General features: G+C 44.5%; 1 protein-coding gene across 1 annotated transcript in view; it reads right to left on the bottom strand.

Moving 5' to 3' along the window:
* Positions 1–348: 348 nt before the first annotated feature.
* The window catches only part of ppp1caa (protein phosphatase 1, catalytic subunit, alpha isozyme a), a 36,470-nt gene continuing 21,372 nt past the window's right edge, over positions 349–15,446 (bottom strand). Inside the window, exons 2-7 of the mRNA XM_072692912.1 lie at positions 11,088–11,219; positions 8,798–9,028; positions 6,998–7,102; positions 4,844–5,067; positions 4,237–4,371; positions 349–1,588 (exon numbers count right to left, since the gene is read on the bottom strand). Of these exons, the coding sequence (XP_072549013.1) occupies positions 1,472–1,588; positions 4,237–4,371; positions 4,844–5,067; positions 6,998–7,102; positions 8,798–9,028; positions 11,088–11,219 (944 nt within the window). The 3' untranslated portion in view covers positions 349–1,471. The remainder of the gene's footprint in view (positions 1,589–4,236; positions 4,372–4,843; positions 5,068–6,997; positions 7,103–8,797; positions 9,029–11,087; positions 11,220–15,446) is intronic.

The raw sequence follows: 15,446 nt of genomic DNA, 5'->3' as shown, positions 1-15,446 counted from the left end.
CCATCAGGTGGGAAGAGTGGGAATAGGATGGGGGAGGAAAAAGGGCAAATCCATGGGTAATTCCAGTCACTGCTGAATTTTGCCAAAATCAGCAAAAATCAGCCCAACATCTTGGGTGCAAGATATGTTTGGACCCCTCCCCAAATCCAGAACAGAATGATCAGATTTAACAGCGGAGAAGGAGAAACACAGCAGTGCCAACGGAGGCGGCGGAAGGAGGGGTACACATGATGCAGGATGGTGCGGGATGTTTAAATAAACCAATTCTCTTTATTGATAATTGATATTCAAAAAAGAGACTTAAAAAAAAAAAAAAAAAAGAAAAAAAAAAAAAAAGGAAAAACACACAAATTAAGCAAGAAAGTTTCAAAGCTGATCCATCTACAAAAACAAACAAACAAAAAATAACAGTTTCAACATGATTGTTTCTCTAAATGGAAAATGATGCACCTGTGAGCTCTTTCCCTCTTTAGGCCTTCGCTGCACATCCGCACAATGCAGCCAGCTAGCGCCTTCCTGCACATTTTGCCTATTCTCCCAGTCAAAGGGTGTGTTCTGTGCGAGTGTGTGTGTGTGTAAATATCTCTGTATTACAGTTCATAATCAGACTACTACCTAAAAGAGGAGGATGTGCAGCTGCGTGTTCAGCATTAAAACAGCAGGGCCTGAAAAGTGACACCTTAAAAAAAAAAAAAAAGGAAGAAGTTGAGTCACCTATGCCTTTCTCTGGACCCCTGGTGCACCCCCCCCCCCCCCCCCCTCTTCTGGCCGTTATCATGGCTCTTCCGGGACAGAGAGGCTGGCCAGCGAGAGGGCGAGGGGAGGGCGGGGAGAAAGAGGGGTAGAAGAGGGAAGAAATAAAAAAAACAAACAAAAAAAAAAAAAAACACAGTATAACAAACCTCACAGACGGTCCATTCACATTAATACACACGCGTACACACTCGCACCGCATCAAAGGGATCAAAGGGAAAGATCAGATAAAGAACAAGAAAAAAAAACAAACAAAAGAAGAAGAAAAAAAAAAAGGAGAGAGAGAAAGGACTTTAAACCCTGGGTACTGTTTTGCTTTGTTGCCATTTGGTGACCGAGGGGAAAGAAGCAGGGAGGTAGAGAGTGGGGTAGGGGTGGAGGGAGGGAGGGAGAGGGGGTTAAAGGAACGCTCCAGTGCTTTTTCAGCCTAATCTCGACCTGCTGAACCCCAGACTTCTAAAACACACAACCTACAGCAGCATCCAACGGGCCGATGCTTCACCGGTTGCATTCTGAGACTGTTTCAAGTTGACAGACACTGCGGACGAGAGGGCGAGGCAGAGAGAGAGAGAGAGAGCACGTGCGAGAGGGCACGCGGTCAGTCGTCAGCTATGGACGCAGCAGGTAGAAGTTAGGTGGTAAAACACTGGAAGATTCCTTAAAAAAAAAAAATTATAATAATAAAGGGGTGGGATTAATGGGGGTGGTCCAGCTGGTGCTATTTCTTGGCTTTTCCACCCTTGGCAGAATTGCGCGGCGGAGTGACCGGACGCCCTGAGCCCATTCCTCCTCCTCCTCCGTACGAATACAGCTTCTTATCGGCAGGCTTGAGGATCTGGCAGTGGGAGAGAACAGAGGGAAGAGGGAGGGAGGGTGGGTGAGTGAGGCTGCTTTTTAGAGCTACCATATATAGACACACGCCCCCACACACACACACAGAGAGAGAGAGAGCGAGAGAGAGAGAGAGAGAGCGAGCGAACACAGTGAGCCTTGCTTGGCTCCAGTGCATTTACCGCGCACACACACACACACACACACACACACACACCCCCACCCCCCCCGAAAGTGCAGCATACATGCACGGAAAGGAAAAATAGGTCAGGCTTATTCTGTACATCAGGCATCAGTACACATTACTCACATTACACAGCGCTGATAACCGGGAACGGGAGAATGGGAGATAAGCAGGGTGGAAAGGTCTGCGTATAGGACTGCGCGATATGGACAGTATAACAGTATTGGGATTATAGTGCTGCTTGAAGTAGCCGAATTAGCTGCATTCATTAGGAAGGGTGTCCACAAACATTTGGCCATGCAGCGTATCACACGTGCGCTACACCTTGCAACACATCAAACCCCACACTGTCAGTCACGGTCAGTCTTCAACCACCTTACTGACCTATCGCTATTTAATATATTGCAAGGTGCAGCACACTCACGACACGCCATGTCCAAATATTTGTGGACACCCCTTCTGATGCATGTATTCATTCTACATACTTTAAGCTGAGACAGAGGTGCAAAGCACACTTGGCTTGTCTAGTCCCTGTAGAGAAGTACTGCCAATAGAATAGGGCTCAACATGAATCTATCGACGCCATGCTGCCTGATGCCCGGCGTAGGCAAGAGGGGAATAAACCCCGCCCCCAGCATTGAGCTGTCAAATCCTCACAGCAACGCTTCAATACTCCAAAATCTAGTAGAAAGCCTTCTTCCCTGGACAGTAGAGATGGTTATACCAACAAAAGCAGGATTTAACACTCCCTGATTTCAGAAGAAGCAATGAATGAGCAGGTGTCCCAATACTTTTGTCTATAGGGTGTACTGAGCACTATAACACGGTCCATATCGTGCAGCCCTAAACGTGATCCCAACTTGCAATAATATTAAAACACACGATGAGGAGATTTAATAAGGCAACATGGTGAAAGCCTGGCCTGCAGTACTTTGACCAAAGTAGTTACCCTCTGATGGATTATAAGGTAAGGATGCACAGTAATCGGCCTTGACATGACAGATATGGTTAAATTTGCTATCAGCATCAGCCATGTTAACCCTTTAAAGCCTGAACCATTGAATAATTGGCAAAGCCAAGTAAATTCTTTAAAACCAGGATGGTAATTTGATCTTTGGAATAATTATAAAGTAAATTAAGTAACATTAGATATGACTTCTGGATCATATTTATCATATTTAATAATCTCTGGATTTTACTTTACAGTAGGTTTAGTTTATTTAAATAAATAAACAAATAAAAATAGGAACCATTCAGCCAGCAAAGAGCAAAATTGTTTACATTTTTTAAAGATAACTTAAGGGTTTTGGGAGTCATGCAAGTAAATTATATGAACATAAATATTTATGTATGTAGTGTATTTCTATATTTATTTTATAGCATTATATTTTCATATCATTTAACCCTAAAAAGCTCAAAAATGTCATATCAAATCTGAGCTTTATCAAAAGATAAATCTATGACAGAGTACGTCTACCAGAAGTCAGCCTGAGCATAAACGCGAAGCCCAACCCAGACTCACAAGTTCGAGTCTCGACTGGCACTGGTCTAGAGGTCGAGAAATGTTGAGCCAATGCTTGGTTACCTATAGAATCTGTATTTCTCCGTACTGCTGAATCAGGTGGGTGCAGACTTAGTTTATAAATGTTTATATTTATATATCTTATCATAGATGACCAATTCTGGCCCTGGACATTCGGCTTCCTGCACAGTTCTGTGCTTTTCCTTCTACCTGTTTATTGCCAGGTTTAGTAGGTAGGTCTGTTAGAGCAGGAAAATCAGCAAACTGCGCTCGACTCTGGCCACAGTTTCATATATGGACAACAGTATTGGGACGCACCTCTTAATCACTGAATTCAGGCATTTTATTCAGTCCCTTTGCCACAGGTGTATACAATCAAGCCCCTAGCCCTGCAGTCTGCCTTTCTTACACACATTAGTGAAAGAACGGGAGGTTCTGAAGAGCTCACTGAACTCCAGCGTGGTTCTGTATGTAATAGGAGACACCGCTGCACCAACAACAACAAGTCAGCTGGTGAAATTTAGACCTTCCCTCCTAGATCTTCCTCCATCCGCTGAGTGGTGTTGTTATTGAACAGTGGAAGAGTTTAGGAGGAACAGCTCACAGAGAGCAGCTCGGCCACCGAGTGTCTGTCAGACCACGTAAAGTTACAGAGCGGGGTCAGGGCCGAGTGCTGAGCTCAGAGCAGAATGCAGAGAAGCCTCCAACAACTGCAGCAGAGCTCCAGACCTGCTGCTGTTAGAGCTCAGAGCAAAAGAGGACAGACTCCATATTAATGCCTCTAGGTTTAGAATGGGATGTCAGAAAAGCTCCAGAAGGTGTAACATGTAGGTGTCCCAATACTTTTGTCCATATAGCGTATTCAGTATCTCATCACCCATACCATCAGCATTGGTTTCACTGGTGTGTTACTGGGAAATAATGGTGGTTGTGTCGTTCTCCTTACCTGGAAGGAGCACATGAGCGTTTCATCCACACTCATCATGGCTCCAGCGTTGTCAAACTCTCCGCAGTAGTTTGGAGCAGAGAACAGGGTGACCAGCTGCCTCTTTGCAAAAAACTCGTAGCCGTCCTCAACCACCTGCAGGAACAGGAAGAGCTTTCATCATGGGCTCGGGAGCTGACCGGAGCGGGACGGCGCTCAGCAGAAAGCCCATCAACACTGCGGCCGAGCTTTCAGATGCAGGCCGCTTTGTGGAAGAGCATCAAAGCGGCTTAAAAGAATTCACAGGCTTGGAAAAACCTCAGCGGCTGGAGCTTTGGTCACAGCAGAGGCAGCACTGTGTGAAGTCTTTCTGATGATGGTAGATGGTTTTACACTGTTTTCGGCCTTTATGGGTACAGGTTCTGTCCACACTCAAAGGCAGTCCTCCAATTGTGGCAAATTCCGGGCCAGAAAGTGAAGAAAACAAAAAAAATCCTCTCCAGGATTTTGCTCCAACTGCCTGGACAGCTCTGCTGCCCCCCCCCCCCACCCTTTACTTTCTGGCCCAGAATTCGCCCCCCTCTAAATCTCAACAGCAGATAAGAATAAACACCCGCCGTTTACTGACCTGATGTGCCCTGCATATGAGGTCCATGTCGTGCTTGTGCAGGAATTTGGCCACCACGTCAGCACCGAAAGTGAAGGAGACTCCACGGTCGTTCTCGCCCCAGCCCAGCACGTCTTTATCTGGGTCGGCCCACAGCAGGTCGCACAGCAGGCCCTGATCCGGCACGTCCGTGGGCCGCATCACACGCCGCACCTGCTCCATAGACTGCAGGTCTGGAGAGAGACCTGCCGAAAACGCACCACCACGTACCGGTTAGGGCCGCGACAACTGCCTGCCCACTACATCTGTACCAATTATGTTCATTTTGGTTCGAGAGAAAGGTGCAGAGCCAGAATTTTTAAGTCAGTGGTGGGGAGCCTCAGGGCCTCTGACGCCTGAGAGCATTTTAATGGTATATAATTAATATATTTTTTAAAAATTAAATAAATAAAAACACGTAGGTTCACTATTGGGTTTGGATACTAAATAAAAGGGCAATATTTGGGCTGCTGCAGTCCTGGAGACTCCATTCACCACCATTGTGAAGAAATCTGAGACTGTAGGTTTCTCTATAATGAACTAGAGCTGGGCAATACGACAATATTTTATAGTATCGTGATAATTTGTTATTGTGATAGCAATATGCTTTTCTAGGTATACAGAGGATACTGCTAATGCTTAATAAACACTGATCAGCTGCAGGTTTCATTACTGACAGTGTAATTAGACTAATCTAATTAGGTTTAATTAGATGAAGAGCAGCAGACGTTCAATATAAATAAATAACTGTACTACTGAATAATAGTTTATAGGAATCGTCGCTAGTGAGGTCTGAGTATTGTGATAAATATCGTGATCTAGTATTTTTACCATATCGCCAAGCCCTATAATGAACCATTCCCCATTAAATCTCACTCTAAATTACTTTACATCTCAACCATTGATTAAAACAATGGCATCCCCCCTTCTGTCCCTTTTACAGGAATACTACAGTTCTCGGTTCTCTAGCAGAGTCAGTTACCAAGACATCAATTCTAACACCTACCCATTTATTCTGAAGAAACCAGTGGTCCGTTTATTCTGAAGAAATCATACGATTTTAGTATAATTTTAACACTCAGAGGTTCTTAAGAATGTTCCTAAATACAATTCTCCAAAAACATTTGGAGAAAAAAAGCCTTGATATTTGTATTTAATACTTGAGTATTAAAGAGGCAGAATTTCAACGTCAACAAATTAAGAAAGTCAATAATAAAAAAACTACATAAAAAATATATATTAATTAATTCAACTCCAGTATAAAGTTTAAAAAAAGAAAACAGCACATCTAAGAGGAATTTCTTTAAGACACTTTTGTGAACCCAGCTCAAGAAATCAGCCAAGTAAATTGGCAACTGCTTACAAAAATAAAATAAAATAAAAATATCAGACTAAAGCCTTGGTAGGAAGTATTTGATCTGTGTTTCTAATACAGGAAAACGTGTCAAAATGGTCACTGGCAATATACTGTGTGGTACAAACGGGACAGGCAGCGTTTAGGTTGGGAAAATAAATAAATTAATAAATAAATAAAAATGAAGGACTGCTTTATCTGCATGCCTAGTCACCCCATTAATGCCCAGAAAAGCTACAAACCCACTGCATCTACCTACAGCTATCCACCCCAGCTCTCTAACAAATGATCATCGAAGTGTTCAGCATATTATTGTTGGTTGTGAAGGAATGTGTTGGGCATGACTACCAGATCCCAATCTACCGGAGGGAAAAACCGACGTATTTACATACTCCGCCTTCACAGATTCAGTTCTCGACTGGGCCAGATAATAAAGATAATAAGCAACAGAGTTCTAGAATAATATAACAGACAGTCCTCAGTTAGCAGTGCTCCTTAAATATCACCTCATTGAGTTCTCTGTCCCAGACAATCCCACCAGTGAAATGTTAAGACACAATGGAATAAGCAAATGTCAAAAACCAATAGTGAAACCCACCTACACACAAGTTCTATTCTTAACACTGAAGTATTACTCAAATACATCCGACACCAGAGAGCGGCAGTCTAGTAGAATCATGAGCCTCAGCGAGTTTAATAAAACAGTATAAACACAAGCTCATTTCATCATGAGACGAGACGGATATTAAAATAAGCTCGGAGACGCCGCCGTCTGCACTCACCTCCATGGCAACAGAAAATCTTCTCGTCTACGATGGCGGCCACAGGTAAGCAGTTAAAGCAGTCTGTGAAAGTCTTCCACAGCTTAATGTTATACCGTCTCTTACCTGAACAAAAGACACACACACAGAGACACCATTAGGATCTAGACATGCTTTATAAAACCACTCATTACACATTAGACTCAGGCTCACAGTCTTTTTCTCACCAAGAGCCCAACTACTCGAAGACAGAGGCAGTCGCCGTATGAACTAAGCACTGCAGAAGTGTCAGTGTGAGTCTTTGGACGGGAAAAACTCATAACACTCAAACTTTCCTGCCGTTCAGATCGATTGGGCATGTTAGGCATCAGGTCTGGGTCTAACCTGACCATCAGGATACACAGAGTGTGAAAATGTTTGACCTCATGATTCAATTCAATCAGGATTCTTTAGCAGTTGATGGATTATGGAACATTTTCTTACGAACCCCAACTGAACTGAACAGCGTGCTAAAGAGACCCTAATTGAACTGAACAGCGTGCTAAAGAGACCCTAATTGAACTGAACAGCGTGCTAAAGAGACCCTAATTGAACTGAACAGCGTGCTAAAGAGACCCTAATTGAACTGAACCGCGTCGTCATTAAGAAAGAACCCTTAAGAATTGTTCTTGATCTAAACTCTAATAAAATACAACAGTTTATAGAACAGTTCCTAATCCGTGAATCAGGAGTCAGTGAATCAGGAGTCAGTGAATCCCCTCAGAGCTCTTCATCGCCACACAGATGCGGTTTCACAGCCCATTTTTCCAGCCTATTTGAAGACAATTTCTGAAGCCTTTTTCTGAATCCTGACCTTATTATCCTGGCTGGGTTCAGAGAGATCATGACTAACCATCCCGCTTACTGGCAATCCCCTCATGCACAAACACTCTGCAGAGCGCCAGCCTGAATCCGTGGAGGACAGGGAAAGGGAAAACTCTGAAAACCTTGTGGACGTAGCCCTCCTTACCCAGGATGAGGGAGCGTATGTTCAGTGATGTATACACTGCTTTGCTACATGTACGCAAGGTGTTTTTACACAGAGAACCGTACACAGGGGCTTGTAAGAGCATGTGTTGTGTTTACACTGTCTGGCCGATTTATCGGAAACCCGATATGGTAGCGCCACTTTGCTGGTAAACAGTTTTTGAGAGAGATTGCGTTAGCCAACCTCTAGCCTGGTGCCCCACTAACCCCCAGATGGTCCACATTTCAGCTCCATCTCAAGTGTGGCCCTGTGTGAGTCACGGCTGGTTAGAAACTAAATTACGCCATCATTTTTGTTGACCAAACGGCACCCTACAGAACCCTGAACAGCGTCCTTAAGAACCCCAGTTGAACCAAACGGCGTCCTTAAGAACCCCAGTTGAACCAAACGGCGTCCTTAAGAACCCCAGTTGAACCAAACGGCGTCCTTAAGAAGCCCGCTTAAAGAACCCTAACTGAACTGAACAGTCGTTTCTCGCTCCAGGCTAGTCTGCTCTACGTGTCTCATTTCATAACCACCAGCCAAATAAATGCTCTGCTCAACAGAAGCAAGCCAATGATGAATGGTGTAGTGGAGGCTAATGAATGGTACAGCTACAGCACATACAGTAGACCTATACGGTAGCTCAGTGGTCAGCTGGCAGAAGTACAAGTAGTTCCTAATAAAGTGGACAGCAGACGTATGTCCGCAGGCATTAATCTAATGGGGTCTAATGGAGAATGTATTAGTGCTCTGTTGGGAGCATAGATCCATGAGGGCATGACTGAACATCTCGGATTGGGTTAAGTGCTTACACTCATCGTAGAAGCCGTAGATGCGGTTGATGGAGGCGCACTCGTGGTTGCCGCGGAGCAGGAAGAAGTTTTCAGGGTATTTGACCTTGTAGGCCAGCAGGAGGCAGATGGTCTCCAGAGACTGCTTCCCTCTGTCCACGTAATCCCCCAGAAATAGGTAGTTGCTCTCTGGAGGGAAGCCTCCGTACTCAAAGAGTCGCAGGAGATCATAGTACTGACCATGGACGTCACCTGTAAGGACGAAAGAGACGATTTAAGAATTGAGACAAGCCTCAAAGCATAGAAATATGATTTAAAATCATAATTATTACTTAAATAAATAAATAAATGGTGCTACAAACAGTTCTTTGAGCAAAGAAACAGAACAATTTCCAAACGCCGTCCACACATTCATTCACCCTGTCTTATTGTCAATATTTAAAAGATTTAATTGTCATGATTTACAATATTTTAATATCCTGACCCACAGAAAAAAAAAAAAAAAAAAAAATGCATCGGCAACATATTTTAATAACTACTCTCTAAAAACTCCCAAACTTACAATACAACAATACCACCAAGTGGTGCAGTGGTGGCTCCCCAGCGGTTAGAGCTCCGGGCTATTGATGACAGGGCTGCAGGTTTGATACCTGGACTCAGCAAGCTGCCCCTGTGTGGCCCTTGAGCAAGGCCCTTCACCCTCTCTGCTCACCGATGTGCTGGAGTTGGCTGCCCACCGCTCTGGGTGTGTGCGCACGCTCAGTGCACCTAGTTCACTAGTGTGTGTTTGTTCACTACCACAGATGGGTCAAATGTGGAAGACTTTTCACTGTACATAGTGCAGTGACTAATACTTGCACCTTTACCTTTTTTTTGTTGTTGTTTACTTCACTAAAGCTAACCACGGCCTAACTACACTCTTAATGACTGGACAGTAGTGCATCTACGGCACGCTCTGAAAAAAAGAACAGTGCACCACACTAATAACATTTCACAGTATAATATAATAGTGAAAATTCCCACGTGCAAAGCGAAATCTCAATACTTAGATGCAGAGTATCGATATAAAATTAAAATCCTGTATTAATTTGTATGCGGGTCACACTGTAACGACAGGTCAGCAGCTATTTTGTTTTTAGTTGTTAATTTATAAGTTTAAAAGCCCAGATTATACAATTTTCTTGTACGCATGTTCTCTTCTCGCTGAGCTCCACTTGTGCTTGTGATGTTTCACAATCCTAAAAGATCCAAATTCCTTTTCACTTGATCATTTTTTTAAACTCCGTCTTTCAGGTTTAACCCGGCTGTGTGTCACTGTGTCTTTAAGACTGCTGAAATAAATGAGCCCTGTTCTGATTGGCTGTGCCTCCTTTAAAAGCTACTCTCCTGAGAACTGTAGTAGAGGCGGGGCTAAACTGAGGTAGGCTTAATCAATCAAGAACAAATCAAAGAATCAAGGATCTCAAAACTGTCCGTTTTCATAAATGGAGAGTAGACTCCTGCCCTTAACAGGCTTAAAAAAGTAAAGGGGTCGACAATGAGTAAAGGCAGGGTTTAAACAGGCACAAGCATGATAGAAGAGCCTCCAACTGGCGAAGAGTGGAAGCATCAACATTGGTGCCCACCTCCATGTGATCGAGGGGTTAATAATCCCTTTAATCATCAACTGAGGCAGAGTTATAGAGGTAGGTGATGTAGTTGAATTTCCAACCACTAGGGGACGCTTTAGACCATAGTCAAGTTTGGAATAAAAATTAAATTTTTGTTGTATTGATTAATGTCTTGTTTAATGCAAATGCTTCAAGTAATGCGGGTCAAAGTCTGTGAATTTTTAAAAATACAAATAAATTTCAGATTTTTATGAAGTTTGTTGAACAAAAAATAATTATTTTATTTCATGGGAGAAGCACAGAATGAGGGAAAAATAAGAAATAAATCCCTGTCTCCATCTACTAATACATAAAACATCTACAAATACAGAACCAGGGCTGTGTTTTTCCACTGGAGCTCAGCCTGATGCCATAACTTTCCCCCCTCTCGACTTTATAAATGTTTATTATCTGCAGGTGACGTTACTAAAGCAACAGACGGCGCAGGGCTGAAGGGTCCGCGCCATGCCTGGTTTATTAGCGGCCAGATAGCACATCATACATGCTGTAAAAGCGGCGTCTGTTTATTCTTCCCTGCCAGCGGAGGCTGCAGCTGTTCTGCAGCCGTTTGCTCAGGCCGGCAGCTGATGATGCGGGGCTGATAAAAACCAGCGCTGTCCGAAAGCGCTCAGCGCTCAGCCTTCGAAGATCGCCGCACTCACCGCAAATCTTCAGTGGTGCCTCGAGCTCCAGGAGGATCGGCTGGCTGAGGAAGATTTCCCGAGACTTGAGACAGAGGCCGCGGATCTCGTTCTCTGTCAGCTGGACGTTCTTGCCTGGCCGGGAGCCCTTAACTGTACGGAGAGAAAGAGAGGGGGGGGGGGGGGGGGGGGGGGAGAGATAAATAAATGAGCATAAGGCGAGACAGTGAGACTGAAAGCACAGTACAAACGGTAGGGCTTATTGGCAAGGCTTAAGATGTTAAAAATAGCCGACCTTCTCACAAAGAGACACGTTCTTCACATTATATTCGATTATTTGAGGAATCGACAGATTTGGACAATTACAGAAGTAAGAGAGACAACCATGCACAGTTTAACTATCCCAAAATATCGTAAATAAGATTATTATTAATAACTGCATGTGCATCAGGCTCCGTTTCTTAAGCCCCTTTAAACGAGCACTTTCCTGCAGGAAGGTAAAGGGTATTTAAATGGAAAGTGGCTCCGTGAGAACGCTGGTAGAATTCCAGAGAAGTGGATGCGTGCAATTACACCAGCAGAGGAGCCGGTACAATTCCTGAGAAATGACACGCTACAGAGACGCTCGCATATCAACAGCACGAACAGAAACTGAAACGTTACCAGAGAAAACACGGCAACAAATAACAGCTCCCTCACAGATGGGCTGTGGGCGTGTCTTAGCACCAACATCTGAATAACACAACACCCAGAAATGTAATCAATTCCAGCTCTTTAATAATGCAAGACTGTTTGTACCAGTTCTGCAATACATGATCACATCACTGGGAATTGATCAGACAATGTGATCAGTTACTACTGAATACTGAGAGTTGATCATTTTATTGTACCATTTTATTACCTTTATTGATAATAGATCCCTACATTATTAGGAATTGATCACATTTGCACTGCGATAATTTGTAATACTTTACTGGGAAATTTTAGGTTCAACACATTAAGCATGGTTGGGGCAGCACCACACAACTACCTGCCAGTAAGTTACCACACCATGTGGGAGGCTGGGGTTCAATTCCTGGTCTGGGTGACTGTGGGTGCTGCGCTACACCAATAAGAGTCCTTGGGCAAGACTCCTAACACTACATTGGCCCTCCTCTGTAATACGAGTAACCTTGTAAGTCGCTCTGGATAAGAGCATCAGCTAAATGCCATAAATGTAATCACACTTTATTGGGCATTGATTACCTCCCCCTCCCCATATTACCCCCCCCCCCCCACACACACACACACACACTATTGCACGTGATGCCCCCAAAACTAGTGAGGGCGTCTGGAGGGAAGCGCTGCAATGCACCAACCCGCAGAGGCCAGCGCCGGCCAGCACGGCATAAAAAGCGTTGATCGGAGAGAGCGCCATCTACCCCACCCTGCAGAGAGCAAGGCCAACTGTGCTCCCTCTGGCCTTGGCTGCCGATGGCTAGCAGCATAACCGGGATTATTATGAAAAATTGCTGAAAAAATAATTAAAAATTACTGAAAAATGACTACAATATTATGCGCATAGCAGGAGTCGGCACACAAGACTCAGAGGAGTGTAGGAGCTGCTGTCCGATGTTCAGGCTGTTCAGACTGAGAAGTCGTTTGGGGTTTGTGTCCTTCACACTATAAACAGTGGTGAGAGTCACCCAGTAAAAAGCCCCAGGTTAAGAGTGAAAGGGGCTTTACTGGAGTGTAGAGGTACTTTCTAATCCATTACGTCTTAATTGAGTAACTGGGACTGGTACAAACACTACATGTAGAAAAGTAGACTCTGGTAGACGTAAGCGTGCATTCTCTGACAGACATCAGCACAAACATCTCTGCTAGTAAATAACTGCTAACTAATTCATGAGGAGAGAAAGGAGCACCGCTGAGAAGATGCTGACTGACAGTAATGCACAGCATTTGTTAAAACACTAAACCGTGCAGGGCGGGTTCTCCAGGACCAGGGTTGGGAACCACTGCGTTAAAGAAATCGGGAGCTCTCGCCAACCTCCCCCAGTCTAACAGCAGTCACGGTGCCAAGACCTTTGGTTTGGTGGCTTAGCTTTTTGCACTAATGTAGGCTAATGTAGCTAAAAGATAATGAAAGCCTAAGCCAAACTGCATGTCTAGATCTTCACACACTGGTTTCGGAGCCACTGTTCTCTATAAACACAGACTAATGCAGGATGTATAGCTAAAAACACTAGCCAGTAGCTTCTGCCCAACAGCGGGACTGAACATAAATGATATAGAAGGGATGGGACCCGGTCCTAACAGCAGCTGAGGGCGTTTTTTTCTTAAGTCTGGTTAAACTGGACTCCGGTTCCTTTTCACCCTTGATGCGAATCGTTCAGACAGGTGTGAATCTGATCCATCCTTTAGGTGTACCCTGCGCAAGTCCAGGCGTTAAGCTGGTATACGACCCAGCTATCAACATCGGCCACCTCCAACCGTTCCTCCACGTTAAACTGCACTGACCTATGCAGCACTAGTCTAGAACACAGGACCATCTTCCTGCATGTGCTTTCTTGCTCCGCCCCAGACAGTTCTGACCAATCAGCGGAGAGAACGCCCTCATGCAGTTCCAGAAAGCCGACCGAACGAAGGAAGTTGACAAAATCAGACCAGAGGTGTGAAAACGGCCTGATGGTGGTCTTAAGTAAAGGACCCGGGTCATTTTCAGTGCATCAGGACTAAACCAGGGATTTCTAAGGGATTTTCATGTTCAATCCCATGTCCCTCAAATGCTGCCGTTTTCCTACACATACGCAAGTGTGTGCGCCCATATGAGCTGCACACACACACACACCCCGAGGGATCAGAGAACTGCTGTGAAAGCAACGCAGGGTTCAGGCCTGCTCTTCTGGGACGGCCAACAAAAACACACTCTGATCTCTCTGAAGGAGGAAAATACGTCAAAACCCCTTACTGTTGTTTAGCGAATTGCAGCGCAGCACTAAACAACACCAGCTGTCACCACAGGGTTCGACAGGAATCATCCAAAATTGCTTTAATAACAAAAAATAAATAAATAAATGAACAAATAATAATACAAAAGTGATTAGATGACTGTTCTTATTCTTAGTAGGTTTTATTAAGACCAGGATTAAATAAAGACGTTTAGACCTAGGGCTGCCCCCCTAGTTGGAGGCTAGTCAGTCGACTGGGATTATTCAAGTCAAGTCTATTTAACGTTAGAGCGCCGGCCATTGATAACAGGGTTGTGGGTTCGATTCCCGGGTTCAGCAAGCTGCCACTGTTGGGCCCTTGATCAAGGCCCTTCACCCACTCTCTAAAAGAGAGTCTAAAAGACATGACCATCTACATGACTGCATGAGCTGGTGGTTCAGCTAGCAGTTGAGGCTAGCTGAAGCCGAGAAGCTAGGCTAGCAAAGACAAAGTTTCAGAAAAGGTCTAAAGTACGGAGGCGTTTCTAAAGGAGAACCTCTGAAGCTCTGTCTGCAAGAATCCGCTCATCATTCAACACGGCATCGTCCAACGCAGCAAACCATAGGCAGCCATTCCCCAGTGATCAGTGCAGATTTACTGCCGGCAGTATGCAGTTTATTTACAGGCCGATTCAGGATATCGGTTCTGTAGATCTCTGCTGAATCCATCAGAAGAGGGGAAGGCGCGCATCTGACTGCCGGATCCGATTTCTACAGGCCAGACTTTCCGTTTAGACCGGTTAGCGTCTGAAGACGAAACTAACCAGAGCCTTCGATTCCCAGGCCAAGCTTTGGGCCCAGGCAGTCCCCTTCCTCTGCATTGAGAGAACTGTGATTTTAATCTGGATTTCCAGAAACTCCTCCTTCAGCGCAAACGGTCAAATCAATTCGGCCACCTTCTCAACCTAATCAATCAACAGCAGCTGACGAGCTGTCCAGAGCAAATGACCTTCAAGCTGAAGGCTCGGGTCAGTGTGTTTTTTTTTTGTGGTTGTTCATTATGTTACAGATTCATTTTGAGGAGGAACCATAAATACACACGTTAAATCAGCCCATTAAAGCTGTAATGTGAACGCAGCCTTGCAGCAAAACAAACGCATTTTCTGAAAGCTCATAGCAGGTCTTCCGCAAAGTAAAACTTTAATGAAGAGCTCTGCCTGAAGGAGGGAGGGAAGGAATATGTAACATGCACCAGCTCAGGCAGATTTTCTCTTTAGAAATTCACCCTTCAGTCAAGTGTGGAGTAGCGCAAGAGACCCTTCCTTCAAGACGGCCAAAAGGCTGTTCAAAACAGAAGCCGAGGAGAGAGACAGGACAGGCACAAAAATAAAAAGGCAGCCAGACTGACCAGATACCTGACCAGACACAGCCAACAAGACCCTCATTTACAGCTTCATCTTTTTCAATA

This window comes from Salminus brasiliensis, chromosome 12 (genome assembly GCF_030463535.1).
Source record: "Salminus brasiliensis chromosome 12, fSalBra1.hap2, whole genome shotgun sequence".
Classification (NCBI taxonomy): Eukaryota; Metazoa; Chordata; class Actinopteri; order Characiformes; family Bryconidae; genus Salminus; species Salminus brasiliensis.
Note: the sequence above shows the minus strand (reverse complement) of the source record. Positions and strands in the feature narration are given on the sequence as shown.